Source organism: Carassius auratus, unplaced genomic scaffold (assembly GCF_003368295.1).
Source record: "Carassius auratus strain Wakin unplaced genomic scaffold, ASM336829v1 scaf_tig00003633, whole genome shotgun sequence".
In the NCBI taxonomy this organism is placed as follows: domain Eukaryota; kingdom Metazoa; phylum Chordata; class Actinopteri; order Cypriniformes; family Cyprinidae; genus Carassius; species Carassius auratus.
Window position 1 is genome coordinate 759178 of NW_020523535.1, and position 12290 is coordinate 771467.

The 12290-nt window shown below is 38.7% G+C and overlaps 1 protein-coding gene across 1 annotated transcript; it reads left to right on the forward strand.

Moving 5' to 3' along the window:
- Positions 1–1362: 1362 nt before the first annotated feature.
- p4htma (prolyl 4-hydroxylase, transmembrane a) lies at positions 1363–11794 on the forward strand. The gene is made up of 9 exons (XM_026243515.1): positions 1363–2304; positions 3358–3439; positions 7652–7830; positions 8831–8921; positions 9748–9913; positions 10106–10291; positions 10366–10456; positions 10606–10711; positions 11014–11794. The coding sequence occupies exons 1-9, from the start codon at positions 1942–1944 to the stop codon at positions 11208–11210; spliced, it is 1461 nt and encodes a 486-aa protein (XP_026099300.1). The 5' UTR covers positions 1363–1941; the 3' UTR covers positions 11211–11794.
- The last annotated feature ends 496 nt before the right edge of the window (positions 11795–12290 follow it).

The following is a 12290-nucleotide window of genomic DNA, read 5'->3' on the forward strand; positions in this document are numbered from 1 at the left end:
TATATATATATATATATATATATATATATATATATATATATATATATATATATATATATATATATATACACACACACACAACAAATTATATAAAACAAACAAATTAAATAATTTAACTGCTTTTGGATTTTACTAAGGCCATCTGAGAAGTATTTTAGATCAATTTGCAATACAATAAACAATGTGGTGGATTTAAAATATCTACATTTATGTATAAAATATTTTGCTATTAAAACAATATTATTAATCAAATCATACAAAACAGAGCACTCTTTGGTTATTCCATGCATTACATCTTGTGATGTCAGAGTGAAACCATCCAGTCATGCAAAACGACTGAGACAAACTACATGTAAAAATATGTTCTGTATCTTCAACTAAATGTTTGCATAAATGACAGGGCTCATTCTCAAAATTAAATTTTGAGTGTAGAAATTTATTAGAGGGATATATCTCATTTAATATTTTAAATTGCATTTATTTTACATAGGGAAAATTGGTCGCGCACTTCCGCCATGCTTGTAGTTTTTAACGCTTTTTATTCGTGTTTGTAGTCCTGAGCCGGATCCACACTTCAAAAATCTACATGAAAAAGTAAATCATCCGGGTCATTTTTGCAAACTCTTTTCATTATACTGTGCTTTGGGACACACTTATTCTAATCTCTCATATATTTAGGATGGATAGTATGAACATTGGGACGCAGGCTCTTTTGTGTCTTTTTTATTTGATTGTTTTTCTTGCCAATGATTCAGTATTTTTATAAATGTATTGTTTTATCATTATTTATTAAAATCATATCTATATGATTGTTTTTCATTAAGCTTATTTATTTGTTAGTTTATTTTTCTAAACGTGTATTTTTGCTAATGTATGTTTTTGTACTTGTAAGCACCATACATTCATGCATAATGTATAAATGCACTTGTCTTGTTTCTTACACTGAAAAAAAAAGTGGTGTTAGATTTACTTTAAAATAATTATCACTCAGAAAAAGCTCGATAATTTCACAAATATTTACAAAGAAATAGCAAGCAACACATTGGATTAAACGTGAAAGACTTAACACTGTATTTTCTTGTTAAACATTCTCCAATAATGTATGTGACACGTTCAGTTTGTACTGCACACACACACACACACACACATACACGTTGAACAAACAGAAAGTGTTACAAGTGTGTAAGTCTGCACATATATATATATATATATATATATATATATATATATATATATATATATATATATATATATATATATATATATATATATATATATATATATATGTATGTGTTTGTGTGTGTATGTATAAGACAATAATACTTTAAGCACAATTATCAATTATACATTTTGTAGTATATAAAATTATACATTTTTATTAGGCAGGCTATTTAAATAAATTGTCCAAAAATACTCTAATCGCTAATTATCAGTATTTGTGGGAAATTGTAGCAAAATGTATATATTTAAGCCAAGGTTATGTAAATGGAAAAAGACCGTGCTTTTATTTTGAAAGGATTATTCGTATCTCAGCGTCGGCTGCCTCTCGCTGCTTGCAGGGCAAAACGACAGACGATTAACAACGCTGTTCTTATTTTCCTTCTTCGTTTACATAGGAGTTGTGCGGTTTCCTGCTTTTATTGGTGTAAATCTGTTGTGTGTCCGACTTGTCAGATTTGTTTGCCCTCCGATAGGCAGCTGAGGTCGTCTTGAATCTGTCCTCGTCCTCCGCTTGAGCTCGAACACATTCCTGCACAGATCCCCGTCAACACTCAGATGAGCGCGCGCCCGCGATCTGCCTCGGACTCGTCATCGAGGTGTAGTTCAGCTCGGGATCGCGCTCGTTGCTGTGATGCTGGGGAGCAGCTGTCAAACCAGGTAACCTCTGCTGGATACACCTCGGCTGAATCGAAAGCTTAGAGGAGGGCCATGATTTAGGAGATGGGTGAGTATGAGGACATTCTGCGCAGGCTCGAGGGGGAGGCCCATCACTTCCCCCCTCCAGCGCGAGCCCCAGGCGGCCGCGAGCGGCTCCACATCCAGAAGAGCAGCGTGTGCTCCAGGGCCTACTTCGTGGTTGTCATGGCCTTCTTCCACCTCTATATAATTAACATAATCGCGCTGCTGCTCTACGTGCACTATAACACGGGCTCTGGGGAGCAGGATGTACCCCTGGAGAGCAGCGCCAGTGCCCCTCGACCCATGCCTGAGCAGCAGAGCCCGTCCTCGGCTGAGCAGAGCCCGTCCTCGGCTGAGCGGAGCCCGGGGCTCTCCTTCCAGCTGCCGCGCCTGGAGGGCATCCGGGTACTGCGCGATACACCACACACGTGTCTGTCCTGCTGTAGTTTATCATCTGGGGAGTCAGAGAGTTTTCAAACACATTTTGTTTCAACATATGTTTTTTTTTTTTTTTTTTTTTTTCTGTCTCAATTTTAATATATATATAACAATTTCCTATTTGTCTCTTAGAAATTATATGTGATGTGTAAATTAATGTCAAGTACAAAAAATGCTGTTGTTCAAACCTACCCCACTAGCAGTTGTAATACTAATAACAAACGTGGACATTTTAAGTTTAAAATAATTAATAATGCATCCACGTTACCATTCTCTTTTAATTTTAAATCTAGATATAAAAAAAAAAAAATTCAAAACCGTAAGACTGGACAAAAAGAATTCCATAAAACATTAGATTAATAATTTTTGCAATTTTAAGCAATCTTCAGCTATTTTACCATTTATTTATATTTTTAATTGGAATTTATATTTTCAGATAATGTCTTTTTTCATCGTGATGAAATGTAAATTATAACAGGTTTTTATCATAGATATGTATGCTGCAAATTCTTAACTATATTTGGTTTCAATTTTTTACAAATGGTGTTTTTCATTTTAGTTCAAGTTTTAGTAATTGTATTAAGTGCTGTTGTCACTTTTATTGTTATTGTTTTATATTTCAGTGTAGCTTTAACCTTTTTTTCATTTCAGATTTCCTTTTAGAAATGTTAGTACTACAACAAAGGTTTAGGCTATTTTATGTCAGTACCTAAGGCAGCATTTAAAATTAAGCGTGTTTTTATATATATATATATAATTTAAGCTTTGTTTCAATTAATTAACCATTTTAATATTAAAAGTAGTATTTCAGTTAATGATTACAGCAGAAGTCATTTAAAAAGTTGTAAAGAGAGAGAAAGGAATTTAATCTGGAATTTAAATAATAACATGTTTTTCAAATTGTGTTAAAAATGTGTTGATCTGTTTTAAAAATGACAGACATTAAAGTTGATGTTCGCTGTCCAAGTCATTTTCCCGTCTCTTGAGGGACACAGAGTAATGTGTATCTGCTCTGCTCAGGTTGGACACGTGCAGAGAGTCTCTCTGGTTCCCGACCGGACTCATAACATGCGCACACTCAGCCTGAAACCACTGCTGTTTGGTGAGTTTACACCGATTCATTTTCATATCAACTGTAAGTTTTGGTTTCGACATCAATTACAGACCTCAAAGTGACCTCAACATTTGTGACCGGAAATGTTCACGTGAACTACAGTTTTCAGAAAAGCATTTGAAAAACTTTAATATCTTAAGATTCAAAAACATAGGACAAGGATCTTCTATTATTTACGTCATTATGAACACTGAGGTATGTTTTCTGAAACTCTACGCTCTGCACCGATGTCTTTTCCACGTGTGTGATGCTTGGTTGAGCAGCCGCTGGTGTTTCCTCCAGCTAGATGGATAGACGCACTTTAACCACTAGCAGAGAGACAACACGACACGAGAAACCAGTTTCAGCATTAACAGTTTTAGGTTGGTTAGTATAAGCGAAAACTAGTGTTTCTTACCAAAGCCATTTTTTCTGAAGAGGTGGAGCAGGTCTTTGGAGGACACAGTCTGTGCAGCTCGCTCGAGGCACCACTGAAAACAACCACAAATATCAGTTTGACAGAGGAAACCCAGCATTGTTCCTATCTGCATTTCTCTGAAAAACTGCGTATGTAAACATTGCTGTCATTGCTAGTGCTGTTCGGCATATACGCAGCTGAGGAGAGGCACATCAGCTGATCTTTGGGAAACTAGTCACACTGTAGTATTGTAGGCCAGGGGTAACTGTAGCAGTTCATGATGGGGGCGCAGCTGTCCCGTACAGACACACACAGACTCCTGCATGGAGAAATGATCCTGAAAAGACCATATAGTGTATGCATTATATAAGGGTATTTTGTCATTCATAATCTGAGGCTGATAGCCTTCGTTATGTAATCAAAGCTGTGACAGATGAGTGCATGAAGTGTCCCAATATTCCACACCTAGTTTTTCGGTTATTTAAGTTTATCATCCGGGTGTTTAAACTGCACTTTTTCTGTTTGGAACTTGTGCTCTGTTTATACTAAAAAACATAATAGAATAGTCAATAAGTATGCGATTAGGGACGCTTGCTATATTGTCATTTCATTGCAGATGGTTTTCACTTCCACCTAACATTGACAGTAGTACTCATTTGCATAATAATGGCCGTGTAACGCTGAGCACCAGCCACAACTGAAAACAGTGGGCTGAAAAAATATCTTCAGTGCATTTTGTGTATATTTGTATATATACAGTGTATATAAATCATGTAGTGTTCAGCATCATGGTTGCTGCCGATCACTGAGAGTCGGTCTGTTATAGGTGAGTCTTACCTTTCAAGGCACACAGGAAGTGAAGAGCGAGCACAGAAATATTTGGGCGTGTGGGTGACCCTCTGCTGCACCGCTTCAGCTGGAGACTCATGTCCCAGCAAGTTGGGCATCCGCATGCTGTTTTAGCCCAGAGCCTGGCACAGGGTCATGTTGCTTGGGATGGGCATGTAATGGGAGGATCCCCGGTGTTCCCAGAGACTGCTGGGCACGGGACTGATGCCAGGAACAAGCAGGAGCAGCAGTAGAGCAGACGCTGTCAGCATCATAGTCCAGAGAGCGTCAGAGAGCTGGAGGCTCAGTGTAAGGTAGTGTCACCGTCAGTCAGTAATAGGTTTGTTTATACAGAGGGCGGGACTTTGCAGGATGTGAGAGTGGATTGGTTAGGGATGGAGTGTATGAGGGTGTTTGAGGTGCTGATTGTTCCCTTTCTCTGCTGGAGATGATGAACTGTGAGCTCCACTTTACCACACATTTCCTTTTCCTCTCTTATTTCCTGAGGAGTGTGATTATGATAATAATAGTGACGTGACATACAGCCAAGTATGGTGACCCATACTCAGAATTCGTGCTCTGCATTTAACCCATCCAAAGTGCACACACACAGCAGTGAACACACACACACTGTGAACACACACCAAGAGAAGTGGGCAGTCATATATGCTGTGGTGCCCGGGAGCAGTTGGGGGTTCAGTGCTTTGCTCAAGAGCTCCTCAGTCGTGGTATTGAGGGTGAAGAGAGCACTGGACATTACACTCCCCCCACGAGTCAAAGGAGGTGTAGATCGATAGATGGATGGATATGTAGGTCTATCAGGAACGGTCTGCCAGTGTAAAGCTGTGGGAAGAACTGGCTGTGACAGAAGTGTGTGTGAAAGGAAGTGTGTAAGTGTGAAAGGGCTGAAGCGGCATCTGTGTGTGTGTGTGTGTGTGTGTGTGTGTGTGTGTGTGTGTGTGTGGGATGCTCAGGAGTTTTTCTTCCCCTGCTGGGAGCACTACACAATGTCAACCCCGAGAATGGCCCTCACTTCCTGTCCACTTCACCCTTTCTTTTCCCCTCTTCCGATCTAAAGAGCTGGAGAGAGACCGCATCTGTTGCAGAAAAGAGCTTTATGAAGAGAATATGAATATGAATATGTTTATGCGTTGTGTTCATTTGAATGATGCTGAACAAAAACAGTGATCGATGACGCTGAAACCTACATGTAGCGGTCTAAATCCGTGAGCTCTCTCACCCATCCCAGAGAAACAATGGCCCCCGCCAGGACACATTAATGGCACGGTCTCATTAACACTTTCAATGGGTCAGGCATTACCATGAGTCTCAAATAGAGGTATGGGAACAATTCATTACCGTATTTTCCGGACTATAAGTCACACTTTTTTTCATAGTTTGGTCCTGCGACTTATAGTCAGGTGCCACTTATTTATCAAAATTAATTTGTCAAGAACCGAGAGAAAAGAACCAAGAAAAAACATCACTATCTCCAGCTGTGAGAGGGCGCTCTATGCTGCTCAGTTCTCCTGTAGTCTACACTGAAGACATAGAGCGCCCTCTCGCGGCTGTACACAGTAATGTTTTCTCTTGGTTCTAAATAAATGCGACTTAACGTCCAGTGCGACTTATAGATGTTTTTTTCCTCGTCATAAGTATTTTTGGACTGATGCGACTTATACTTAGGTGTGACTTATAGTGCGAAAAATACGGTATATTTGACAGCTTAATGGCCTCTGCTCTGATCTTAGCTACTTAAAAATGTGTCCATTACCTAGATTAAACCTTAATATGTACAGTACTATACAGTCAGCAATATATACAGTATTAAATATAGCCAAACATTTACTCTGTCATTCCTTACTATTATTATTTTCCTAATTATTTTTGAAATATTGTGTAGTGACCCAAAACACAGAAAACTGTGTATTTATTTGTTTGTTTGCAAGTAATATTTATAAAAATCATATTTATAAAATCTTGAATTCAATTGCAAATAATATTTAAGATAACATTTATTTTTTAATAATAGCTATAGAGAAATATAAATTGAATTGCATATGAATATTTATTTAAAAATGTTTTGCTAATATTATAAAAACATTTGTTTTACAAATATTTCTAAAAATATTTGTAAGTTATATAAAACATTTACAAAATGTTAAGTTTATTTAATTGCTTATACATTTTTATAACACTGTTTATAACACAATATGTACATATGTTCATTTATTTGCAAATAAAATTTAATTGCTAATAATATTTACAAAAACATACATTTTTCCATAATATATATAAAACATTTTAAAATAACATGAATAATGCATCTGTAATATTGGTTGATAATTAGTATATAGGTGTGTGGGGGGGGGGGTATATTTTTTTTTCTTTTTTTTTTTTTCTTTTTTTTAAATGAAGTCTCTTCTGTGAACCAAGATCTCATTGATTTGATAAAAAAATACAATAAAAACAGTAATATTGTGTAATAGTATAACAATTTAAAATAACTGTTTTCTACTTTAATATATTGTTAAAATGTAATTTATTCCTGTGATGTAAAGCTGTATTTCCATCATCATTACTCCAGTCTTCAGAGTCACACGATCCTTCAAAAATCACTCTTGATATACTGATTCACTGCTCAAGAAATGTTTCTGATTGTTAGAAAAAATTATTCTTTTTTTTTATCTTTAATGAATAGAACTTTCAAAAGCATTAATTTAAAATATAAATATTTTGTAGCATTATAAATGTCAGTCACTTTTCTTAAATTTAATGCATCCTTGAATCGTTCTTGAAACACACAGATGTTTTTACTGTTATAAATATAAAAAAATATAGATTACGATTAATTTTTTAAAATAAAATCTTATATATATTTATATGTGTGTGTGTGTCACTGCATAATCAGTACCTGAGATATTATTGGTTGTATGCAGCATGCAGAGAGACATGGGCAGTGCTGTGTGTTTCAGAGATCCCAGGGTTCCTGAGTGTGGAGGAGAGCAGTGTGGTGATGCAGCTGGCTCAGCTGAAGGGTCTGACACACAGCTCACTCCTCACAGCTCCGGACAGCCAGGAGGAGCAGCTCACTCAAGACGAGCTCTTCAGCCTGCTCGACCTCAACCAGGACGGCCTGCTGCAGAGGGAGGAGGTCAGACACACTCATTCTGCTCAGGCTCACACATACATGCATCAGCTCAGTCACTTGTCACTTAACAGAGTATTGTCATCATCTACTCTCTCCTTGTTGCAAAGCTGTGTGAGTTGTGGTGGACATTTTCAGTGATTATGACCTGCAGTTTGGGGGGTGTGATATTTATCTTCTCCGATAATATCGTAATTGTTTTAGCAATGTGTGAGTTGACATTGTGTCACTCATATTGCAAGAAAAATAACGTAGATGAAGCTCATTAGAATACAGTTAAAATGTCCACATAATTCAAGTTGTATAGGTAAAATATCCTTGTTTTATATATATATATATATATATATATATATATATATATATATATATATATATATATATTTTAAGATAAGATATAGTTTAGTAATATCACACAAAATATTAGTGTGTGTGTGTAATTCCAAGTGAGATTGATTTTATACAGCAGTTCAACGAACAAGACGACAATATTGAGTGAGTTAAATTTCCAATAAAAATAGTTCCAGAGTGAGAGCAGAGCAACCCATGCAGGGTCTCATTACTGAATCAGTTTTTGACCAAATCATTTGAGTCAATGATCTACGCATGAAGATACTCACTTGCTTCATTTCTGAATGAATCGTCTGTTTTGAGTGAATCATCTCAATGAATGATTCAATAATTCACTCATTAAGACTTGCTGACAGCTACTGGCGGTTTTAGTGTCATTTATTTTATCACACATGATTTTATTTTATCGCACATCCCTTCAGTCTATATAAATACATTGTATATGTACATGTATATTTGTGCCCAAAACCCTGTAGTTTTTATTGCTTCTTTGAAAGCTTAATAACTCATTTGTTGTTCCATAGAAGAAAATAATACAGTTCGGAACAATACGAGTGAGAGGAAATGATGACAGAATTCTATTTTGGGAATACGGAGTGAATGTGGATAGAGCTGAAAGATAGAAACAAAAATACAATTAACATCTGTTCCGACGCAGATTTTGAGTCTGTCCCATTCGACTGATGGATCTTGGCTGAGCTCATACAATTTACGGAAAATCCACACCGGGTTTGAGACCAGCCCCTCTGGTAAGTGAAGTGTGTGTGTGTGTGTGTGTGTGTGTGTGTGTGAGAGAGAGAGAGAGAGTGAGAGAGTGGTGGGTCTGATACAGTGACACAACATGCAGTGTTTTCTATCAGCTTCCAGAAGTATTCTATCACTCATTAAAGTCTCATTAATATGAGGGCTACACACACACACACACACACATCCGGTCTCCCCAAGGTAGCTTCCCCTCTTCCGGTCCCCCTGCTCTATCGTCTGGAGAGTGTCCCGCTGTGGTCCGGTTCTGGAGGGGAAAGAGAGAAGACCCACTGACCCGCGAATAAAGAAGAAAAATCGAGAAATACTATTCTTGTTTTCTCGCCTTGCTCATTGTAACACTGCCATCAGCAGTAATGTTTTACTTGAGCTGTTTCCTGAGGCAAGCATAGCTATAACTGATGCACATACTTTATGTGAAGGATTTAAACACAGCCCATCCCTAAATATGTGACTTCTCCCTCATCATTTAAGATTTGTGCTATGCTGCCTCAAAACATGCGGCTTGTTAATGAATAACAAAGACTTACATTGAAGGAGGAGTCCAAGCCATTAATAGAGACCAAAATCATAAATGGGCTCACTTGACCTGGACCTGAAGGAAACCACTTAGAACACACTAGCAAGCAACCACATGGAAATGCATTAAAAATATTCAGAACATCTTCGCAGCCATCCTAATGTACCTTGTATTGCACCATGCACGTTTTCCTCATTAAATAGTGAAATGGATGCAGAAGTGTTCTGACTGCTGTATGACTGGTGCATGGAAGCTGTAGCTGATTTGGAGTGGTGTCTGGTGTGTGTTTGCAGGAGTTTTGTCTCTGCAGGAGTTTAAGCGTGTCAGTGGTGGAGTGTTGCAGTATGGCAGCGCTGGCCAAGGTTCGGACAGACATGCCGAGGTCAGGCAGAGAAGCACACACACGCGACTTTACCTCGGAGAGGGCACACACCACCTGCTGAAGAGCATCAGACACAGGTAAGGCTTTCAGTGAGGTTCTGAGTATGCACCTGACAAACCCAAACCAGTCTAGATTGCAACAACGCTTGGTATAAACATTCTCCGTCCACTCTGGTTCGATCCAGACACCTGAAAGTGTGACACGTGCGGCAAACAGCCAATAAACAAAATAACAGACAAACTATGATCTATTTCTATATTTTTCTCCAGAGTGACCCGTTTAACGCGACTGCCGTCCTCATTGGTGGATCTCAGCGAGCCAATGGAAGTGGTCCGTTATGAGCAGGGCGGCTACAGCCACGCCCACCACGACAGCAGCCTCACCAATCACGACAGCAGCTGCGCCCACACACACCTGGCAGCCAATAACTCCGCCTCCACACAGGTGGCGTGCAGGTACAGCTCCCGGGGAAGACTCTCGGAGTCTGTTGTTGAATGAGACGCCGTAATGAAGTATTTCTGTGTCCCAGGTACCTGACGGTCTTGCTGCATCTGAACTCGGCGGATGGAGGAGGAGAGACCAGCTTCCCCGTGGCCGACAACAGGACCTATGAGGAGGAGGTGAGCCACGTCCTGTTTCTATGGCAACAGGGGAGGTGAGCTCTGTTGCCATAGCAACCGGGCAGCAACAGGAAGAAGGTCTTGAATTATGATAGCCGTCTTAGGCACTTGATGTTACTGCAGCGTCACCCGGAGTGTGTGTGTTTCAGGTCTTAGGTGATCTCTCTCAGCAGTACTGTGTTAAAGGCAATCTGAAGGTCAAACCTGTAGCTGGAACCGCTCTGCTGTGGTACAACCACCTCTCAGATGGAAATGGTGAGTTTCTCTTGTTCATATGCCTCCATTTCCGGTATTTGTGATTTTATATTTTTTATTATTATTAGATGTGTGCCTAGTTATCCCATGGACTTGCATTGAAGAGGCAGTCTGAGCTCATACCAAAATATCATATCCACCACATAGCAATACCAAACTAAACACTGTGGGTTAAAACATTTTTTAAAAGAAGACTATTAGAACATTAAAAGATTGTTATTATGCCATACATTTGACTGGTAGTGTACGCATGATGAATATTAATGAACTGACCATTGTTGTTGTTCACACATTGCTGTCAGGTTGGGTTGGAGAGCTGGATGAATTCTCTCTGCACGGTGACTGTTTAGTCACTCGGGGCGTCAAATGGACAGGAAGAGTGTGGGTGAACATCGACCCTGACCAGCAGCGGCAGGAGCGCTACCAGCGTCTGGTCTCATGGCATCCAGACGAGCAAAGCAAAAACCCCGAGCATGGACACATGCACCAAGACCTCTGAACCAGACGGGTCTACAAAGCATCCGTTGCAGATCATTTTTACATTGTGTCAGTATGTCATAAATAGAACGAGGCAGCAGTTTACTGTCAGAGATTATAATAGGGTCTATTGTGTTTTGTCACGCCGTGCGCCGCCGCTCATGTCCAGTGTAGACACGGTGGGAGAAATTACCCTTCTATGCTGATCTAGAATCCGTTTCCCCCAGTGTGAAGCCTGGTTTAGGAAAGTAAAAGAGATCCCCAGTGCTGCAAGCTTTACCTTCATGTAGCTGTCAGCCCCTGCTCCAGTGACATCATTTAATATTTATGAGTTCAACAGGGAAAATCCTCTTTCAATAATAGCTGAACATTCACTGATATATAGTTTGCTGGTGTTGCACAAGTTATTTAATCATTATTTATTAAAAAGTTTTATTCAGTGTGGCATATTTATTGAAGATATTATTTGTCATATTGATGTTTATTTAATTGTTATTATTTATTCATATATATATATCTCAAATGTGTGGTGTGTACATTATATATATGAGTCAAATAATGTGTGTCTATCTCAGGTTTGGTTATGCCCAGGTAGGCTTTTTCCATTTTAATTAAGAAATAAATGCATACTTATGGAAGAGTGTATGGGTGGTGTTGTCTGTTTCACTGATCAACTTTCTGTAGGAATTACACCTCAACTGTCAAACACATAACAGACTTCACCGAATATGCAAGTGCACGTGTTCCCCTCAAGAGGGCATTATCTTCACTTGACAAGGTCTCTAAGTAACAAGGGCTCTGCTTATTTATACACAACAGCTTTGCTATACAGTACTGCTCTTTCAGATCTTTCAAGACAATTATTCGAGTTTTTGACCAGTAAGAAAACCAGGCTGTGAGGGTTTGAAATACAGTGTGTATAATGGACTGTACTGTCAACAACACACCGATTGTGCAGCTGACAAAACATCTTTCCAAAAACACTTTTAGTATACAAAAACTAGTTTTGAAAGTACATTATCTAGGACCTTCTTTACATTGTAAAGACTAAGAGTGATGGTACACGGGGCAACTTGACACATGCCATAGTAAAAAGAAGAAG